This window comes from Rattus norvegicus, chromosome 3 (genome assembly GCF_036323735.1).
Source record: "Rattus norvegicus strain BN/NHsdMcwi chromosome 3, GRCr8, whole genome shotgun sequence".
NCBI lineage: Eukaryota > Metazoa > Chordata > Mammalia > Rodentia > Muridae > Rattus > Rattus norvegicus.
Window position 1 is genome coordinate 92,824,720 of NC_086021.1, and position 23,070 is coordinate 92,847,789.

General features: G+C 39.1%; 1 protein-coding gene across 4 annotated transcripts in view; it reads right to left on the minus strand.

Annotated features, from left to right (window-relative positions):
* Positions 1–1,839: 1,839 nt before the first annotated feature.
* Positions 1,840–23,070, minus strand: part of Or5aq1d (olfactory receptor family 5 subfamily AQ member 1D) — a 53,462-nt gene continuing 32,231 nt past the window's right edge. The window contains exons 4-6 of one of the 4 annotated variants that reach the window (XR_010064677.1): positions 15,709–15,791; positions 13,060–13,128; positions 1,840–1,925 (exon numbers count right to left, since the gene is read on the minus strand). Coding sequence is in view for 2 of the 4 variants with exons in the window: in XM_039105637.2 (XP_038961565.1) it covers positions 11,607–12,545 (939 nt within the window). In the remaining 2 variants the exon portion in view is untranslated. Of the gene's footprint in view, positions 1,926–6,257; positions 13,129–15,708; positions 15,792–23,070 lie in introns of those variants that run through there. The other 3 variants (XM_039105637.2, XR_005502010.2, NM_001001054.1) reach the window with 3 other exon arrangements.

Sequence of the window (23,070 nt, forward strand, 5' to 3'; positions counted from 1 at the left end):
ATAGAAAACCAAAGGAAGAGACAGGGAGCCATAGATACAAGCATCACCAAAAGAATAAAAGAGAGAGAAGAGATAATCTCAGGAGCAGAAGATTCCATAGAAATCATTGACACAACTGTCAAAGATAATGTTCAACATCTTTAGTCATAAGAGAAATGCAAATCAAAACAACCCTGAGGTTTCACCTCACACCAGTGAGAATGGCTAAGATCAAAAACTCAGGTGACAGCAAATGCTGGCAAGGATGTGGAGAAAGAGGAACACTCCTCCATTGTTGGTGGGATTGCAGACTGGTAAAACCATTCTGGAAATCAGTCTGGAGGTTCCTCAGAAAATTGGACATTGAACTACCTGAGGACCCAACTATACCTCTCTTGGCCATATACCCAAAAGATGCCCCAACATATGTCAAAGATACATGTTCTACTACATTCATAGCAGCCTTATTTTTAATAGCCAGAAGCTGGAAAGAACACAGATGCCCTTCCACAGAGGAATGAATACAGAAAATGTGGTACATCTACACAATGGAATATTACTCAGCTATCAAAAACAATGACTTTATGAAATTCGTAGGCAAATGATTGGAACTGGAAAATATCCTGAGGAAGGTAACCCAATCACAGAAAAACACACATGGTATGTACTCACTGATAAGTGGATATTAGCCCAAATGCTTGAATTGCCCTATATGCACAGAACACATGAAACTCAAGAGGGATAACCAAAATGTGAATGTTTCATTCCTTCTTTAGAAGGGGAACAAGAATACCCAGGCAGGGAATGGGGAGGAAAAGATTAAAATAGAGGCAGAAGGAAAACCCATTCAGGACCTGTCCCACATTTGGCCCATACATATACAGCCACCCAATTACACAAGATGGATGAAGCAAAGAAGTGCAGGCCAACAGGAACTGGATGTAGATCTCTCCTGAGAGATACAGCAAGAATACAGCAAATACATAGGCGAATGCCTGCAGCAAACCACTGAACTGAGAACGGGACCCCCGTTGAAGGAATCAGAGAAAGGACTGAAAGAGCTTGAAGGGGTTCGAGACCCCATATGAACAACAATGCCAACCAACCAGAGCTTCCAGGGACTAAGCCACTACCAAAGACTATACATGGACTGACCCTGGGCTCCAACCTCATAGGTAGCAATGAATGGCCTATTAAGAGCACCAGTGGAAGGGGAAGCCCTTGGTCCTGCCAAGACTGAACCTGAGTGAATGTAATTGTTGCGGGGAGGGCGGTAACAGGGGGAGGATGTGGAGGGGAACATATATATAGATGGGGAGGGGAGGGGTTAGGGGGATGTTTGCCCGGAAACCAGGAAAGGGAATAACATTCAAAATTCAAGTGAATATAAATTTTGTGAGAAAAAAAAAAATGGGAAAAACCACAACCCAAGGGGGGCAGGGGTGGTGTCATTGGAAAATCACAAGAATACTAGTCAAAAATCACAAGGAGAAACTCCCTGTTTCTCAAGATTGTTCTCTAAGATTTTAATCTAACTTTATGGTCAGCTAGTACAGGTAGAGGGCAGGGTCTGGAATTTGAGGTATTTAGGCCTTTTTTAAACTTCTGACTTCTTAGCTCCTTTTTTTATTCTTTCAACAGCAGGAGGCTTTCTAACTCCACCACTTTCTCCAGATAGGAAGAATAAAAGGACTCTCAGCCCCATTATCTTGGAATAAAGGAAAGTACTAGTTTGTTTTAGAAAGAGTTTGGGGGGAGGTAGGGGAGGGAAAGGGGATGTAGGCTCTTTCCAAAGAGAGCACTTATTAGATGGAAGGATAACATAATGTTTCCTTAAAACAGAAATATGCAGGCATTGACTATTTTTGGCAAATGAACCTGTCTTTTTCCCAAAGTGGTTCTCTTTTAATGGCAGGGTGTGATCCTTCCTCATGGAATCAGGGCACCTAATGAAAAGAAAATTATACAGATTTAAGGTTTAATATACAAAATATAAAGAGTAAGTTATAAATTCCACAGACTCAGAGCCAAAAACTATAAAAAACAAGCCCAAACAAGTCCAGGCAGGGCGGGGCCCGCCCTACAGCCAAGACTGACAGGCCATAAAGATAAAAAAAAAAAAAAGGGAATACAAGAACCAGCCCAGGCTTCTAAAATCCTGAACGCCCCAGTCAGCATATACTCTTCTGCTGTGCTGTAATCTCACTGCCATGTTGAATGAGCCAATCACTTATAGCCGCGCCAGAAATTAGCCAATTGTGTTTAACTGCGCCAAACCCCCTAGCTTTCCCTATATAAACCCCTGACTTTTGAGTTTTGGGGTCTACTCCTCTGTCTCCTGCGTGGGATAAGTGTCAGCCCGGAGATCTCTGTAGTAGGTCCCCGTAATAAACCTCGCCTTTGCTTATTACATCCAAAATGGTCTCTCTGTGTCTGGGGTCCGCGATTTCCCAAGACTTGAGTAAGGGTCTCTCTTCGGGGATCTTTCATTTGGGGGCACGTCTGGGATCTTGAGACCACCCCAGACTCAGAAGACCCATTGGAAGTAAGTTGGATGTTTGTCTGAGTGTTTCTGTGTGAGCGGTGCCGCATTGATCAGTCTGTGTCTGTCTCTGTTTTGGTTCCTCCTTGTGTGTATATGTGTGTGTCTTAGTACCGGTCAATGTTAAGAGGGTAGATGTGTATTCCTGCCCTGTGCTAGGAGGGCGGACGTGTATTCCTGCCCTGTGCTAGGAGAGTGGATGGGTATCCCCACTCGGTGCAGCTGCCTATGCAGTCCGTGAGGATCCTCTGGCTGTGGAAGGGGGGACGCCCTGGGCCCGCAAGCTGCAGCCCCTAGAAGACATTCCACGGGCGGAGAACAGTCGGGAGAGCCCGACTGTGAACAGTCAGGAGGACCTGACTGTGGTTTTCTGGAACAGAGGAGACGGGGTGCTACTTTTACCTAGGCGGGAGTGGACAAGGAATCCCACTCCGTCGGAAGTCGTGTTCAGCTGCCTATTTAAGTATAGGCACGGACAAGTGTGCTTGGACGTGTTAGTGTCTGTTGTCTGTATTCTGTTTCTGTGTTTGGTATCCCAAAAGCAATTAAGGTTAAGGTACAGTTTGGGCCAGGTACTGAAGGTACCAGGCATCTGTGGAAATTGGTTATAATATGCTTTGTCTTGGTCTTGTTTGTGTGGTTTGTTTTCTGTGGTATTGTCGAGTGTCTTTTTGGCTTTTGTTTCGTTTTTGAATTTGGACTGACGACTGTGTTTGAAATCTTGGACTGAAGACTGTGTTTGAAATCATGGAACTGTTTGCTTTGTTCGTCAAAGAGTTTTACTTGGTCCTCTTGGTGCTTAAGTTAAAAGTTGAAAATAATTTGCTTGAAATTGTTTTCTGCCAGGAGTTTTATCTTTCTCTCTTGAGCCTCCTCCCCAAGGAGAGATGCCCCAGGTTGGGGGGCAGAGAAGCCCCTAAAATAGTTTCAAAAAGAATCTACAACAAACTGTGAAGAACTTTGTTTTGCCAGTCAAAATTTAGAATTCAGGCTTTAGCTGTGGCCACGGTCAGGATTAATGTTTTCTTTTCCATGGGCCTTTAGCCCAGTGAGACAGCTTGGTGAAGGACTACTACTGCAGTCCTGGTATTTAGAGACATGGAGAGAGCTATAGTTTTTTTATTAAATGTTGGTATTGTAGTATTAACAATCTCTTTGTTAGATGTAAGAAACAGAAAGCCCCAGGTGAGCTGGTTACAATTCTTTTGTCAGCTGCTTAGTACCTAGCACCCAGGTCCTAACCATCTCTCCATCCTTTTGTTATTAGTTGTTACTAGAAGCCTAGTGTCATTTGGAGGCTGGTTCTCTTGAGAGGCAAAGCCACCAAGCTGACACTGAAGAGAGGTACTCTTTAAGGGAAAACCTAAGTCCAGAGAGACAGCCGGTAACAGATAGGCAGCCCCTCTGCTCGCCTTTCTGTTTCATAGACAAAGCTTGTGCTTATTTTTACAATGGCCTTTTTGTCCAAAAAAGGCCTCCTGGTTTAGCTGTGTGACTAAATGCTATTTGTCCTCTTCAGCGGACCTCTATTCTCTAGATTCCTTTCTTGTTTTCTCATCATCTCATTTGAGATGCTTGTTAGTAACTGTTACAGGTCTTCTTTACCACTGAGGAAAGACAGAATCCTACTAGATGCCAAAAAGAATGTTCCAGACATGGATGGAAGGCTATCACTCCTGACTGTTGACTTCAATACCCTTGAAGGTAGGGAGTGCTCCGGGTCTGCCCCCAGGCTCCAACGGTGGGTCTCCGAGGGGCTGGAAAATGCCCCACCAATCTGGCTAAGATAAGAAAAGGATATGAAGAGAAAGTTACAGAAATTTGAAGGGTTAAGCTAAGTTGCTGAGAGTTAGTATAAGTTACAGAGAAAATAAAGTCGAAGTGTAGTTATATAAGTGGACAGCATCTAATAGCTATAGAAGAAGATACAGACAGAGAGACTAAAAAAAAAGGATAAAAAGAACAGGAAGCTAGAGACAAAAAGAAGAGGAAGTTAGAGAGCTAAAGAGAGCTAAAAGACAAAAAAAGGAACATATACTGGCCACAGTATTTAGGGAACCTAGGAAGACAGTACCTGGCAACAGAAGAGAATTCCTGGCTAAAGATCAGTGTGCCTAATACAAAGAAAAAGGACACTGGGTCAGGGACTGCCCCAGAAAGAACACGAGGGGCCACTGGAGAGTCTCTCGGTCCTAGAGTGCTGGCTATGAACAGAGATAGAAGGAAAGCCTGCCCAGTTGTTTTGTAAATGCGGGGGGCCTAACACTCTGTGCTCCTATGTCCAAATGTACTAGTGTCCAACAAAAGACCTTGAGTACAGGGGACTACAGACAACAAACAATACTTATGGACTGCCCGAAGAACAGTGGACCTTGGCGTGGGCTGGGTAACCCACTAGTTCATGGTCATCCCTGTCTGCCCCTATCCCTTGCTCATGAGAAATTTGCTCTCCAAAATGGTTTGTGTGGGCTAAATTGGCTAGGTGAGGCCATGTGTATACATATATACAGACTGTGTATGAGGAGCTTAAAACCTGTCTCAGTACATCAATACCTGATGCTGGGAGATGTGTGGCTTAGTGCTGTTCGGCCTGGAACACACCGTTCCTGCCAGCCAGACACTGACAATTATCACCCAATCCAGGACTTAAACTGTGGTAGAGTGGCTGAGGAATAAATGAATAAAATGTCCCAGAGGATGGGACCATGGTCAGCTGCTATGGACTAGATTTTTCACCGGTTGGGGACAATCTGGTCACCTTGCTGCCCAATCCGGACCTGGAGCCACCACAACACGAGTGTCAAGTACTGGCAGAAGCCCATGGATGGGGGAAAGACCTCTGCGACTGGCTGATTGACTCCTGCTGAAAGCCGAGGCTACCTTGTCTACAGACAGGAACAGTTCTCTTCATGAAGGTCAGAGATAAGTGGGTGCTGCCATGGTGGACAACACAATGTCATCTGGGATGGCTGAACCTCAACCCCCCAGCACATCAGTGCCGCAGATGCCTTTGCCATCTCTTGGATGCCCTAATGAAGCCAAGAACTGTGAGTACTATCCATTGCTCAGGATATCAGGAGGGAAGAGATTCAGTGACATGGGGCAGTAACAAAGCAGCTAAAGTGGCACAGGAAATGGCTATACAGGAGCCTATCCTCGTTACAGGCCTACAAGAGACAGCCACTGGGAACTGGGATTGGACTAAGAGATGGCCTCACTTAGAATGTACAACAGAAGAAAAGGCCCAAATTGCTTACAAGATAAACGGACAATGACACACTTGAGGAGAAAGCTATACTCCCCAGGGGAAAAAAAAAAAAAGAAAGACTCACTTTGCCAAATACAGAAATGGATTCACTTAGATAAAAAGTTTGTCCAAAAAGTTAAGGTGTATATAATAGACTTTAAAATTTTAGCCAGAGAGACAATAAAAAATATAAGATATGTCAATAAGTGAATGCATAGCAAGCAAACAGGGCAAAGAGACCTAGAGAGTTCAGTGAAAAGTGGAAGTGAACTTCACTGAGATAAAACAAGGAAAATATGATCACAAGTATCTCCTAGTGCTTGTAGATACTTTTTCAGGAATAGATAAAAGGTTTCCTCACCAAGCAAGAGATGACCTTGGTAGTCATCAAGAAGATACTGGAAGAACCCTTCCCCAGGTCTGCAGTGCCCAAGGTAATCTGGTCAGACAACGACCCTACTTTCATTGCCAAGGTAAGCCAGGGTGTGCCCAAGTATTTAGAGGTCGATTGGAAATTACATTGTATCTACAGACCTCAAAGTTCAGGACAGGTAGAGTAAACAAATAAAATTCTGAAAGAGACCCTGACCAAATTGACCATGGAGACTGGCGCAGGCTGGGTGGCACTCCTTCCCTCTTGCTCTCTTTAGGGCAAGAAATATCCCTTCAGGATTCAGCCTTACCCCCTTTGAGATCTTATATGGGGCCTCAGCTGTATTAGATGATGTTATTGAACCAACATGTCATAGTAATAATGATTTGTATGCCAGGCTAAAAGACCTACAGGTGATATGGAAAGAAGTCTGGTCACAGCTGGCAGCAGCCTATACCCCAGGGACCCTCGAGACATCTCATCAGTTCCAGGTCAGAGACTACAGCTACATATAACACGGAGCCCATACACTCAAGCCTCGCTGAAAAGGACCGTACCTGGTGCTGCTGACCACACTGACAGCCATCAATTCTCAACCCTGGCCAGCCGTGTACTAGCTTTTGGGGCTGAGAGCTGGGAACTAGAGAGAAACTCAGATCTTCAAAAAGCTCCCTAGACTTAATTTCATGTTTGGCCTGGGTTCTATGGAGATAGGTGTGGGGATAGGCTTGATTTCTATTACAAATGATGTAACATTACATATTTAGTACTCCTAACACTTCTTGGGACTGTGCCTCAGAAGTTCTAAAAGCTAGTCATGACCTTGGTGTGTAGGTTTAGATAGTGTCCAGATTAGAATCCTGATGCTAAAGACTTAGTAAGACAAAAAAAAAGAGTTAAAAATTATTTAAGTCTATCTAGGTGCTGCAAGGGCACCACAAGGACATCTGCTGTTGCCCTACAATACAAGGCTTATAGAGAATTCAGAACTGCCATTGACTCAGATATAAAAAGAGTGAAAGACTTTTTAGCTGACCTCCAAGAATACCTAACTTCCCTCTCAGAGGTAGTCCTTCAGAATAAGAGAAGTTTAGACCTGATATTCCTTAAAGAAGGAGTCTGTGTGCTACACTAAAAGAAGAATGTTGCTTCTATACAGACCATTCAGGAGTAATTAAAGACTCCATGAATAAACTTAGAGAAAGGTTAGACAAAAGACAGACAGAAAAGCGCAACCGGGGTGGTTCGAGAGCTGGTTTAGTAGATCTCCTTGATGACTACTCTGATATCTTCCCTTATGGGACCCTTCTTAGTTTTGCTTCTGCTTCTGATTATAGGTCCATGTGTGTTAAAGAAACTAGCTAATAGGCTTGACTCCTACAAAAAGATAGAGACGCTCAACATGGTTGGTTTGAATCTTGGTTCACTTGGTCTCCCTGGATGACTACCCTACTCTCTGCTATGGCTGGGCCATTACTAATAATTTTCTTGGTTTTAGTTTTTGGTCCCTGCGTGAAACATCCAGTGGGTGCTGTGCGGTTGATGGTTCTGAGACAACAGTACCAGTCAGTTAGGACAACTGGTGAGACCAAATATGAGACTTGATATCAAATTCTAAGATTAGAATTACTTAGTAGAAGAAAAGGGGAATGAAGAGAAAATTATACAGATTTAAGGTTTAAAATATAAAATATAAAGAGTAAGTTATAAAATCCACAGACTCAGAGCCAAAAACTATAAAAAACAAGCCCAGACAAGTCCAGGCAGGGCGGGGCCCGCCCTACAGTCAAGACTGATAGGCCATAAAGATTAAAAAAAAAAAAAAAAAAAAGGAATACAAGAACCAGCCCAGGCTTCTAAAATCCTGAACGCCCCAGTCAGCACATACTCTTCTGCTGTGCTGTAATCTCACTGCCATGTTTGAATGAGCCAATCACATATAGGCACGTCAGAAATTAGCCAATTGTGTGTAACCGCGCCAAACCCCCTAGCTTTCACTATATAAACCCCTGACTTTTGAGTTTCCAGATCTACTCCTCTGTCTCCTGCATGGGATAAGTGTCAGCCTGGAGATCTCTGTAATAGGTCTTAGTAATAAACCTCGCCTTTGCTTATTACATCCAAAATGGTTTTTCTGGATCTGGGGTCGGCGATTTCCCAAGACTTGAGTAAGGGTCTCTCTTCGGGGATCTTTCACTCTCATGCCCCTCCCCTGCACAAACACACATCATCTGTGTCTTCAGTTCATCTCATCAAGGTGTGGAAGGAAGGAAGAAACATGACTAGATTCATCCCCAGTGTCTTCTCATTAAGTTCCCATTTCATCATAAACAAGCAATGCTTTCTAAGATGCACTGTCTTCCCAGACCAGGTCTGTTACAAGATATTTGAGGTTTTGCAGTTTATGGCCGTATTTTCGGGTTTCAGTTTGACTGAGGAACCAATTGGGTGCCCAAAAATAATACTGAAAATTTAAATCTTAATTTTCGGGATGGGAAGCAAAGCTTCCAAAATGAAAGTACCTGGGTGAAGGGAGAGTTCTCTAAGAGGAACTCTGGACTTTAGCCATCAAGGGGCTGGAGCTTAGCTTTTATCCCAATTGAGAAAGTACCTCTTTGTATCACATATATTACGGGGCCACTGTCTGTTCCCCAGATGCCTACTGAATCCTACAGCCTTACAGAAAATAGCCCTTTCCAAAGAAGGCCTTCCATTCTCTCTTGATGGCTGCTATGTAGGGATGGACAGTGATGCCCTCAAAGGGAGTGAGGTCTTGGAGGTGCTCTAACTGTGTCCTGCCATGCCCCCTTCTCACAGGACCTGATATGCAAAGACTCCCTATTTCTAGGCCATACCATCACAACCTTGTTCGAAGGCCAGCAATGGGTCAGGTACAGGAATTCACCAGAATGCAGCCTCTAGGTACAAAATACCGCACCCTGGCAACCCCAGTGAGGGATGTTAGATGTGGAGATGGATGAGGGAAGGTGACATTCTGTGGTCCCAAAAGATATGTAGCAGAACAGAGGGGTTACCTTTCAAGACTAATACATCCTAGCCCCAAACCATCCAGAAGACTAGCCTTTTACTTGCCAGATGCAGGTGCTATGATGGACTGCAGAGGGCCACAGCCTTTCCTAGAGGCTTCCTCTTGGATCTCCACCAAGCAGGGGCACAGTACCTGTGAGGCTAATCTGAGCAGCAGCTTGACCTCATGTCTCAGCTCCTGACTGTGACTTTACAAGGCTACCTATTTTGACTTCTGACAGGTGTTACTGATTGTCCCTCTTCCTGTCCCCGCCCCCGCTTCACAAAAGATCATTTGGTCAGAGATAGTGCTGGAAAGTTTATATGTAGCCATGTTGTGATCAGTAAGAAATGCTTTGTAGGTCACCCACAATTTTTTTTTCTGTCCAAAGTTTCCATCTGCCTGTCCTGGTGGCTCTATCTTTTAAAGCTAAAAGCCAGGTGTTTGTCTTGCTGTTTTGAAATCAGGATGTCACTAGAAAGAGCTAGGTTCTGTGACTAATTCTCCTGATTCTGAGTCTTCGTGGGTTTGTCCTGGACACAGTGGTGAGAATTTTGAACCCGACTATGGATACACAGTCCAGCGTACTGCTGATACAGTTTGGAGCACTGCTAAGGGATTGGCCCCAGTCCACTAGGGAAGGGAAGTTTGCTTGGTTTACTTGACCCCTATAGCAGTGGACTTGCTGTGGAACTCTCAAGTCCAGCCCAGTCCTAGTGTCCCTCCCACCTCCCTGCATCCCACACAGCTTTAAAACTTTTATTTAGAAACAAACAGGATGGCAGAGAAGACACCTCCCCTGCATTCCTGGGGGTGGGCAAGAAACAGGCCAGGCATGTGGGCGGGTTTTCTCCTTGCTGTTTCCCTAGAGTACTTACTTTGCTCATTCAATGAATGCCTGCGGGCCAGGTTACCTGTCTCTTTACTAAGAACCTAGACTTAGGAAAATTCCTTCCTCGGGAGTACTTAGATCTTCTTCTCTTGTGACTCAGACACTACCTTATCATCTGCTCCAGTGGCATACCTGTCTTACAGTGTCTACCTTAGTATGTGGATGAAAGGATCTTTCTTTTTCCTTTTTACACTGCAGAGGCCCCAAGGACAGTACCATAAGGCTCCCTGCTGAGCCACTATGCATTGTGGAGTCAGAGCTCCTACCCCTCCATGGTGACTGGAAATCCCTGCTGTAGTTTTGTTAGAAAGGCCAAGGTAACTGCTTCCTGTCCAAAGCCATCAGTGGAACTTCTGTGGGATCCTTTGCCAAAATCCCAAGCAAAATCGAAGGGTCCAAGGCCATTTCCATCAGTTCCCAGTTTCCTTTTCCATAGGAACTTTATTTTAAAAAACCCTAGCTCCTTACATGCTTCCAAAGGACATGTCCCGTCTTTCCTGGATCACTACAGTGAAGTATTACAGTTATATAGTTACCAATCTGGCCCTACCTTGCTCAGTTAAAACTTGGTTATGTATTTTGTAGGGCATAAATTCATCCCATTGGGATTGGGAGCATGTGTCTACACATTTTTTTAAACATTTTAACTATAGGACCCCTTCTAGTATAGACTTCCATGGTTTCTATGTCTGCAGTCTTACACTCTGTGATTTCACCTGTGTGTTTCTCACGTTGATTTAGAAGGGATTGTTTTTTGATATCCATCCTCAAGTCCATCTGTCTCTCACTTTTTTTTCTACTTCCTCTTCAACAAGTTTCACTGAGACCTCACAGAGGGTTTTGATGTAGACACCCTCTTTAGGGCTCAGTGTTCAGATGTATCTCACCCTCTTCATATTATCTGACTATTGGTTTCTTCATTGGTTGCCATCTACTGCAGGAGGAAGCTTCTCTGATTAATGAATGAACAAGTAACTCATCAACAAGTATAGCAAAATGTCATCAAAAGGCATTTTTGGTAGCTTTATATAGTAGATTAGACTTACATTTTTTTCACAAGCCCCTGAGCTATCTAGTCTCAGGTTCTCGGCCAGTTAAGCAGTGTCAGGCATGTGTTCAGTTTAACATAAACTCCCACTTAATGGACAATCTTCTCCATTTTATTATAATGAAGAAATCTCTTCATTCCTTACTTATCTAATAACACTAATTGCAACTCCTTACTTAAGTTTCTAAGTCAGAGCAACTGTAACAAAACAGGTATTTCATATAAGTGAGTTTATTTAAAACTTTAAGTCACAGCTACATTTTGTTTAGTCATTTACCATTCTATTAAAATTTCTTCTTTTATGGACACTTTGTAGAGCCATGTAAAAGATCCATGAAAACTATGTAATTAGAGACACTTTATATTTTCTCTGAGACAAGGCATTATTTAATAAATAAAAATAACTAAAATATTTTGGTCTAAAATTCTACCTGCCTTTTATTAAAGATCACTTTGGAGATTCACATCAAGCTTTCAAAGCCAGAGAAGTGACATATTCAAGGGCCACTCCTCTCCCTATAAACTGACCTCTTGACTGCTTCTTTCACATCTTTGTTCCTCAGGCTGTAAATTAGAGGGTTCAGCATGGGGATGACCAAGGTGTAAAACACAGCAGAGACTTTTTCCTGTTCCATGGAATATTGAGAACTTGGCTGGATATAGCTAAATGTCGCAGAACCATAAAGTAATGTCACAGTTGTTAGGTGTGAGGCACAAGTGGAGAAGGCTTTGCGCCTTCCCTCAGCTGAGCGGATTCTCAGGATGGCAATGATAATTTGAATATAGGACACCATGACAATGATGAAAGTGAAAATACCAATCACTCCAGAGAAGAACAAAAGCAGCATCTCATTGATCTGTGCATCAGAACATGAAAGCTTCAAAAGAGGAGGGATGTCACAGAAGAAATGGTCTACAATGTTGGGACCACAGAAGTCCAGTCTGAGTAAACCTATTGTGTGAGTCAGGGAATTAATAAGGCCACCCAAGTAACATACAAGAACCATCTGACTGCAGATGCTGTGTGTCATAATAACTGTATACATTAAGGGGTTTGCAATTGCCACATAACGATCATAAGCCATCATAGACAAGAGTATACCTTCTGTAGTTATATACACTGCAAAAAAGAAACTCTGAATAACACAACCAAAGAATGTGCTAGACTTGTATTCTGACAGGAAATTAATGAGCATTTTAGGAGCAATGACAGTAGAATAGCAGATGTCACAAAAAGAGAGGTTACTAAGAAAGAAGTACATTGGAGTATGAAGATGGGCATTCAACCAGATCAAAAGAATCATCCCCCAGTTAGCGACAAGAATGATAAAATAAACTATGCTGAAAAGGAAAAAGAGCCCGACTTGCCAATTAAGGTTTTCTGTTAATCCGACTAGTATGAATTCCTTCACACCTGTATGATTCCAGAGTCTCATGCTTTCAATAGTCTATAGGTCCTTGCTATCATCAGATGTAAATAAAAAAATAAATACATAAAAGTATTTCGTTCAGACTATGAGAATCACAGTTGCATGGGATGTTGAGAGATTACCCTGTGGTAGATGAAACAAAGAAAGAAACCTCAGCAGTAGCCCATAGTGTGCTACAAAATCTATGCACTAAGACTCAAATGATTACAAAGCACATTTGTTTATTCCCTGTTGTCATCTAACTCAGCATAGAACAACATAAGAAAAACTCATGACACAAAGCCCTCTGTTGGTATAATTGAGATTTGAATACAGAATGTTTGAACTAAAACTCTATAGTATTCTCTATTATGTTCCAGCCTTATGCATACAGAGAATATAAGTTTGCCATAATATTGTGACAAAGGATCTTCAAACATCCTTTGGATTACTATTTCAATGTATTTCAATTCCAGTTAATGTAAACACACTGACCTCAATACCATGCTCCCCATTCCCATATTATTTCACAATAAGTTACCTCAAATATGTTTGTACTTTCTTCCTGGTTTTGTAACACATTTTCTCAATACCATCTTATAGTTGGAACCTTAGTCAAGATAAAAAAAAAAATAGAACAATGTTTATGTTTGTTCCTTTTCTTAAAAAGATTAAGTATTATGAGTGTCATTTTACATAATACTCCATGTCTTTCACTCAATTTTTGCACTCCGTAATGTAGTTTTAGTATTAAATTTAATGAAACAATCTATTACATAGATTATCAAAAAAAGAAATTTTGTGAAACAAAAAAATCTGCAACTGTCTATATATTTTCTTTTCTAAAAGGTAAGACCTCTCATCACCAAATTTCTTCTGAAAGAATGCATTTTTTCAATTCAATTTTAATTAAGGTAACTTTATACATATACATATGTGCTTATATACCTATAGATGTATATATATGTATCACAATCACTAAATGTCTAGCACTTATTATTATGTGCCCTATTATTCTTTTAAAATCACAGAACACACAGATAATCAGCATCGTGATTTAAGCAGCTGCTGTTGTGTTTCAAATATGAACATGTTGATAAGCTGCAGAATAGCTAGCATATAAAATTAACATTGAACAGAGAACGAGAAGAATTTGTGAGTGCTATAATATTAATGGCATTAATTTCCTGTTAAATGAAGCTACTACATCATTTGCTGAAAAATTGGTGACTGAAAGTAACAAATATTCATTCACTTCTAATTGGAAGTCAGAAGCATGACACTATCTGTTTTCATAGGTAGAATCTACATAGCTATGAAGTCACACTCCTAGGAGGCGTCTACCAGATGGAAACATTTAGTAGCCAAATACTTGCCTTTTGAGCCTCTAAACCAACCATCTGTAATAGTAAATCTTTTCTTCTAAGACAGTAATAAATTGGATTTGCCTTTCATCACTGCGTCCTCATTTCTCATCTTTAAAGAACTCTTGATTGTATACAGTTTCAACACACATAACCCAAGTAATTTTTGTCTCTCATGGTCTTCTTCTGACTGCCAGTCTAACACACTGTTTCCCCATATCCCCATATGAAAAAGTATGTATGGATCCTAGAGAATATGATTTAAAAATCACTAGAGATTTTAAATCAGTCTGTCAAATGTAAGATGTCCAATGAATGACTCTACCTATGATCCAGTATGAAAATAAAATAATCAATTAACTTAATTAGATAAGTGGGTGTATAAAAATATATTACTAAAAAAAATAATACAGTAACTCCAAAATCCAAAGTAACGCTCTGCATAATAGGAGAGTTTCTCAATGTTCCTATGTGAAAAAAATAGCAAGAAAAAATGCTGAGGATTTACCCTATTGTTTGTGGCCACTGAAATGTGATTGAAAACTCTCATTGAGATGGGGAAAACATTTGCTCAATACAATGCGTACCAAAATAATTTCACTATTTTCAATAGTTGTATTTTAGCATTTTACATTTAAACTGCTTGTACAAATGCAATTTTTCATGACATAAATCATGTTTTTTGTATCACTGCTCTAAATAACACCTGTAATTACCTCTATGGAATGTAAATTTGTTTGGTTTTTATTAGAAAAGTGTGTATCTAACTGACATTCTTTTTTCACATTCAAAGAATATCTGTAAATTAATGAAAGCCTATGAGGCTCCTGAGACTTCAAGAACATATTGGGTTCTCACATTTTCCAGGCAGTATATATTAAACCTGACATACTCTTCCATATTCATGGATAGTGATGTAATACCATTGAGAAGAATACTCTATAACTGTGACGCCAGCCACCTAAACCAAATCACCTTAGTCACTGATGTTTCAGATCAGAGGCCTTTGGAAGAACAGTGAATCAGATATCACTCTATGCTAGTAAAAAGGAAAGGGGGTACTATAAAAATGAATTATTTTTTTTTAGAAATTAACTCTTTATTTTCGAGAGTAAAGTGTAATTCAATTATTTTCCCACTTCTTTTTCTCCTTCTAAAACTTCCTATGTCATCATCCTTGCTCACTGTCTATGATCTCATGATAGAAATAAAAGGCTGATTTACAAAACTAATGATTGTAAATATTCTGTCCTCAAAAATTTTACTCCTAAAGACATGTTCAAATTTTATTTTGTATCATTTAAATAGCAAACCTGATGTATCATCACAAATAAACCTATTTAAATGAACACAAATTCTTTAAGAGTTATTATATGATTATAGTACAACATTCCAAATGCATGTTCATTGATGAACAAGAATATAGTAAGAGTAGTGCTACAACCTTAAATGTTTTGTTAGAATTAAGAAATGATCCCTGCAAAATCTTATCAGATGAGCTAATAATTATCAAAAATTTACTATGTTTATACACAAAGGAGAGTTATTTTCATAAAGAACATGTCACTTCAATGATATTTTTATGACAATTATTTAAAAATGCTTTTATAAAGTATTGAGTATATTTATAATGTATGACTTATATTTTATACATAAAACCAAGATATTTTACTGTACATTAAAATTAATAGAGAAGTGGAGAAAATAACATATAATATTTATTGAATATAAAATTTTTAATTGATAACGCAAATCTGCATTTAACTTCTGTAATTAACAACAGTAGCAAAAGTGAATGAGACAAAACTAGAAATTAGATATTCTACCTTAATGCCAGCACACTAGTGAGCAACAGAACTGCCATGGCAAGTTGTCTGAGCTTTCTTAAAATCCAAACTACAAACATGGCCTAGGACAGAAAACAAATGGAGAAAGAAAATAATTCTTAAAATATTTCATGAGAATGCTTAATGAAAAAGTTACAAAATGTTTTAAAATATTAGTATTTTATTAAATTAACAGGGAATCATGTGCATTTTATTCAAATTTCATTTCTTAAAATTTTGTTTTTAAATTTGTGTAGTATCTTTAAGGTACTATGCTGGTGTAGAATTGAATAATAGAAACATATTTAGTCTTACCTTATGCAAGAACAGTTAACAGAATCATAAAGTAAGTTTGTATACATGATTTAAAAATACTCTTTGTATATGAGATAAAGATAAATATCCTACAAATTAGAAAGTAATATTTTAACTTATGGATGGTAATGTTTCAACTAGACAACAGGGATGAGTTTCTGTAATGCTCAGGAAATAACAGAAAATATCAAAATCTTGAAATGGAAACATAGTTTGTTACTTACAACTTTAAAAAGCTCGAACTAATAATACATCTGAGTTATCAAATCTGGCTTTCACAAATCATTAAGGACTTATTATTTGGAATAAGGTGGCTGATGATAGTTGCTACTCTACTGGGGAAAGAATCAGTAGCACCTTCTGTGTGTGTGAGTCTCAATTGTCCACAGCTGAGTCATTAGCATCTTTCTTGTTTCACAAATGTGAAAATAATCAGAGACTGCCAAGTATTCTGGTGAATGTTCCATAGATATGTCTTCTTGCATGAATGCAAGAGTAAAATTAACCAATGGAACTATAAAGGGATCTGTGATTTTTTCATTAAGTACAAGCATATTGCTAGAATGTTCACTAAAGATAAGGAATGCTATGGCAGGAGTAGGGAGGGTAAAAATAGTCCGAAATAATATAAAATAACTTGCTGTGACTCTAACCAAGCAAATGAAAGATGTGTATGAAAAAAAAATCAAGTCTCTGAAGAGAGAAATAGGATATCTAAGAAGATGGAGCAATCTCCCATGCTCACAGATTGGCAGGATTAATCTAGTAAAAATGGCTATCTTACCAAAAGCAATTTACATATTCAATGCAATTGCCATTAAAAATTTCAACTCAATTCTTTATAGAGTTATAAAGATCAATTTGCAAATTCATTTGGAATAACAAAAAACCCAGGAGAGTGAAAAATGTGCTCAACAATAAAATAACTTGTCTGGGAATCACCATCCCTAACCTCAAGCAGTATTACCCAGCAGTAGTGATAAAAACTGTGTAGTATTGGTTCAAAGACAGGGAGGTAGATCAATGGAATAGAATTGAAGACCCAGAAATGAACCCACATACCTATGGTCACTTGATCTTTGACAAAGGAGCTAAAAGCATCCAGTGAAAAAAAGACAACATTTTCAGAAAAAATGGTGCTGATTTAACTGGAGGTCAGCATGTAGAAGAATGTAAATTAATGAATTCGTATCACCCTGTGCAAAGCTTAAGTCTAAGTGGATCAAGGACCTCCACATAAAACCAGATACACTGAGTCTCATAGAAGAGAAAGTGCGGAAGAACCTCAAACACTTGGGCACTAGGGAAAACTTTCTGAATAAAACACCAATGGCTTATGCTCTAAGATCAAGAATCGACAAATGGGTCCTCATCAAACTACAAAGGCCGTTGTCAATAGGGAAACCAACAAATTAAGAAAAGGTCTTTACCAATCTACATCCAATAGAGGGCTAATATCCAATATATACAAAGAACAAAAGAAGTTAGATTCCATAGAATCAAATGATCCTATTAAAAAAAATGGGGTACAGAGCCAAAGAATTCTCAAATGAGGAATACTGAATGACTGTGAAGCAACTAAAGAAATGCTTAATATCCTTAGTTATGAGAGAAACACAAATCAAAACAACCATAAGAATCTACCTCATACCATTCAGAATGGCTAAGATGAAAAACCCAGGTGACAGTAGATGCTGGCATGGATGTGGAGAAAGGGGAACACTGCTCCATTGTGGTGGGAGTTCAAGCTGCTACAACCACTCTGAAAATCACTCTGTTGGTTCCTCCAAAAAATTAGACATAATACCACATGAGAATCCAACTATACCACTCCTGGTTATACACCCAAAAGATGCTCCAACATGTAACAAAGACACATTCTACACTATATATAGCCTTATTTATAATAGCCAGAAACTGGAAAGAACCCAGATGTCCCTCAACAGAGCAATGGATTCAGAAAATTCTACTCAGCTATTAAAAACACTAACTTCATGAAATAATTAGGCAAATAAATGGAGCTAAAAAATTATCATCCACAGTGAGGTGCCACAATCACAAAAGAACCCACATGATATGCACTCTCTGATAAGTGTATATTAGCCCTAAAGCTTGGAATACCCAAGATACAATTCACAGACCATATGAATCTCAAGATGGAATATCAAAGTGTAGATGTCTCACTCCTTCATAGAAGGGGGAACAAAATACTCACAGAAGGGATATGGAGACAAAGTGTGGAGCTGAAAGAAAGACATTCAGAGACTGCCTCACCTAGGGATCCATGCTATAAACAGTCATAAAATCCAGACACATTTGAGGATGCCAAGACATTCATGATGACAGGAGCCTGATATAACTGTCACCTGAGATACTCTGCCAGATCCTGATAAATACAGAGGCAGATGCTTAAAGCCAGCCACTGGACTGAAACTGAGTCCCCAATGGAAGAGTTTGAGAAAGGACTGAAAGATCTGGAGAGGTTACAACAACAATATTAAGCAACGAGAAGCCCCAGAGATCCCAAGAACTGATCTGCCCATGATTCCAGCTGCATATGTAGCAGAAGATGGCCTTGTTGGGAACCAATCAGAGGAGAGGTCTGTGTTCCTATAAAGGCTTCAAGCCCCAATGGAGGGGAATGCCAAGGTGGAGAGGCAGGAGAGTGTGGTTGAGTGGTTGGGGAAGTACCCTCATAGAAGCAGAGGGAGTGGTATGGAATAGGGGGTTTACAAAGGGGAAAACTGGAAAAGGAATAATAGTTTAATGTAATTAAAATATATCCAATAAAAGAAAAGAAAAAATAAAGCAATTACATGTAGCAAGAGAATCAATAAGCTAACGAACCAAACAACTAATGTGAAGTTGACTTCTGCTATGCAATTTTGTGACTTAGAATCTCACAATGAACCCATAATTCCACCTCTAACAAGAAAAATAGCAGGGAACAACAAACCCTATTCCTTAATATCTTTTAACATCAGTGAACTCAATTTCCCAATAAAAAGACACAAACAGACAGACTGGATATGTAAAGACGACACAGCATTTTGCTGCACACAGGAAACATATCTCAGTGACAAAGACAGATACCAACACAGAGTAAAAGACTGGAAAACAATTTTGCAAGCAAATGGTCCCAAGACCCTGGAGTAGCCATTCTAATATCAAATAAAATCAACTTTCAACCAAAATTTATCAAAAAACGATTAGGAAGGACACTTCATTTCATCAAAGGAGAAATCCACAAAGATGAACTCTCAATCCTGAATATCTAGGCTCCAAATGCAAGGGCACCTACATTCATAAAAGAAACGTTACTAAATTTCAAAGCACACATTGGACCTCACACAATAATAGTGGGAGATTTCAACACCCAACTGTCATCAATGGACAGATTGTGGAAACAGAAACCAACAGAAACATAGAGAAACTAACAGGAACTGAACCAAATGGATTTAAAAGATATTCAGAGAATATTTTATCCTAAAACAAAAGACTATAACTTCTTCTCAACGTCTCATGGTACTTTCTTCAAAATGACCATATTATCAGTTACAAATCATGCCGCAATAGACACAAGAAGATTGAAATAATCCCATGCATCTTATCAGGTCACCACTGACTAAGGCGTCAATAGCAACAATAACAACAGACAGCCCATGTATACATGGAAGTTGAACAATGCTCTACTCAATGATAAGTTGGTCAAGGAAGAAATAAAGAAAGCATTAAAGACATTTTAGATTTTAATGAAAATGAAGGCACAACACACCCAAATTTATGGGGCATAATGAAAGCAGCGCTAAGAGGGAAACCTCAGAGCTCTGAGTGCCTCCAAAAAGAAAGTGGAGAGAATACACATTAACAACTTGGCAGCACAACTATAAGCTATAGAACAACAGACAGAAAGAAAGAAAAGAAAGAAAGAAAGAAAGAAAGAAAGAAAGGAAGGAAGGAAGGAAGGAAGGAAGGAAGGAAGGAAGGAAGCAAGCAAGCAAAGAAATACACCCAAGAGGAGTAGAAGGCAAGAAACTATCAAACTCAGGGCTGAAATCAATCAAGTACAAATAAAAAGGACTATACAAAGAATCAACAAAACCAGGAGCTGATTCTTTGACAAAATCAACAAGATAGATAAACCCTTAGCCAGACTAAGCAGAGGACACAGAGAGTGTATTCAAAGTAACAAAATCAGAAATGAAAAGGGAGACATAACAACAGAATAAGAGGAAATTAAAAAAAATCATCAGATTCTACTACGAATACATGTACTCATCAAAACTAGAAAATCTGGATGGAATGGGCAATTTTATAGAGGGATACCAGATGCCAAAGTTAAATCAGAATCAGACAAACCATCTAAACACTCCCGAAACTCCTAAAGATATAGAAGCAGTTATTAAAATTCTCCCAACCAAAGAAAACCCAGGACCAGATTTGTTTAATGCAGAATTCTAACAGACTTTGATAGTAGACATAATAATAATACTGCCCAAACTATTCCACAAAATAGAAAACAGAAGAAGCACTACCCAGTTCCTTCTATGAAGCCACACTTAAGCTTATTTCTAAACCACACAAACACTCAACAAAGAGAACTTCAAACCAGTTTCCCTTATGAATATTGATGCAAAAATACTCAATAAAATTTTTGCAAAACAAATCCAAGGACATATCACAATCATCATCCATCATGATCAAGTAGGCTTCATCCTAGAGATGCAGGGATCTTTCAACATACAGAAATCCACCAAAGTAATCCACTATGCAAACAATCTCAAAAGAAAAAAAAACAATACATGATCATCTCATTAGATGTTAAGAAAGCATTTGAAAAGATTCAACAAATGATAAAATTATGATAAAATATGATAAAATTCCTGGAAACATCAGGAGTTCAAGGCCCATACATAAACATAGTAAAAGCAATATACAGCTTTTATAAAAGCAGTAACCAACATTACAATAAATGAAGAGTAACTCAAAGCAATCCCATTAAAATCAGGGACTAGACACGGCAGCCCACTCTCTCCTTACCCATTCTTTATAGTACTTGAAATAATATCCAGAACAATTAGACAATAAAAGGAGGTCAAAGGAATATGAATTACAAAGGAAGAAGTCAAAATATCACTATTTGTAGATAATATGATAGTATATTTAAGTGACACCAAAAGTTCCACCAAATAATTACTAAACCTGCTAAACAACATTAAAAACTGGCTGGATAAAAAAATTAACTCAAAAAATCAGTAGGCTTCCTCTATTCAAAGGATGAGCAGGCTGAGAAAGAAGTTAAGGGATTGTCACACTTCACAATAGTCACAAATAACTTAAAATATATAGGTGTGACTCTAACCAAACAAGTGAAAGATCTTTAGGACAAGAATTTCAAGTCTCTGAAGAAAGAATTTGAAGAAAATCTCAGAAGATGGAAAGACCTCCCATGCTCATGGATTGGCAGATTAATATAGCAAAAATGGCCATTTTTCCTGAAGCAATCTACAGATTCAATGCAATTCTCATCAAAACTCCAACTCAATTCTTTGTGGAATTAGAAATAGCAAATTGCATATTAATTTGGAATAACAAAAAACCTGAGATATCAAAAAGTTTCCTTAACAATGAAACAACTCGTTGAGGGACTCACCATCCTTGACCTCGAGCTGTGTTATAGAGAAAGAGTGATATAAACTGTATGTTATTGGTACAGAGTCAGGCAGGTAGATCAATGGAATAGAATTGAAGACCCACAAATAAACCCACATAGCTTTGGCAATTTGATCTTTGACAAAGCAGCTAAAACCATCCAGTGGATAAAAGATAGCATTTTCAACAAATGATGCTGGTTCAACTGGAGGTCAGCATGTAGAGAAATCAATTCATTCTTATAGCCCTGTACAAAGCTTAAGTCCACGTGAACCAAGCACCTCCACATAAAACCAGGTACAGTGAAACTATCAGAAGAAAAAGAGGGTAAGAACTTCTAACTCATGGTCACTGGGAAAAATTTCCTGAACAAAACACCAATGGTTTATGCTCTAAGATCAAGAATCGACAAATGGGACCTCATAAAACTGCAAAGCTTCTGTAAAGCAAAGGACACTGTCATTAGAACCAAAATGGTAACCAACAGACTGGGAAAAGTTCTTTACCAATTCTACATCTGATAGAGTTCTAATGTTCAATATATACAAAGAACTCAAGAAGATAGATTCCAGAGAGCCAAATAACCCTATTAGAAATGGGGTACAGAACAAAGCAAAGAATTCTCAGCTGAGGAATATTGAATGGTTAAGAAGTACCTAATAAAATGTACAACATTCTTAGTCATCAAGAAAATGCAAACCAAAACAACCTTGAGATTCCACCTCAGCATTAAGATCAAAAACTCAGGTTACAAATGATTCAGAGGAGGATGTGGAGAAAGAGGAACATTTCTCCCCTGTTGATGGCATTGTAAACTGATACAACCACTCTGTATATCAGTCTGGAGTGTCCTCAGAAAACAGAATATTGTACTACCTGAGGACCTAGTTATACTCCCCCTGGCCATATATCCAACTTATAGGTGAACATATAACAAAGACACATACTATGCTATGTTCATATCATCCTTCTTTATAATAGCAAGAATGTGGAACCAGATGCCCTTCAACAGAGGAATGGATACAGAAAATATGGTATATATACACAATGGAGTACTACTCAGCTATCAGGAACAATGACTTCATGAAATTCATAAGCAAATGGATGAAACAAGAAATGATCATCCTGAGTGAGGTAACCCAATCACAAAAAAAAAAAAAAAAATACACATCGTATGCACTCACTGATAAGAGGATATTAGCCCAAAAGTTTGAATTACACAAGATAAAATCCACAGACCACAGGAAGCTCAAGAAGAAGGAAGACTAATGCAAGGATGCTTCAGGCCTTCTGGGGGAGCAAAAATATTCATAAGAGGAGATATTGAGACAAAGTTTGGAGCAGAGACTGAAGTTATGGCCATTCAGAGCATGCCCTACCTGGGCATCCAGCCCA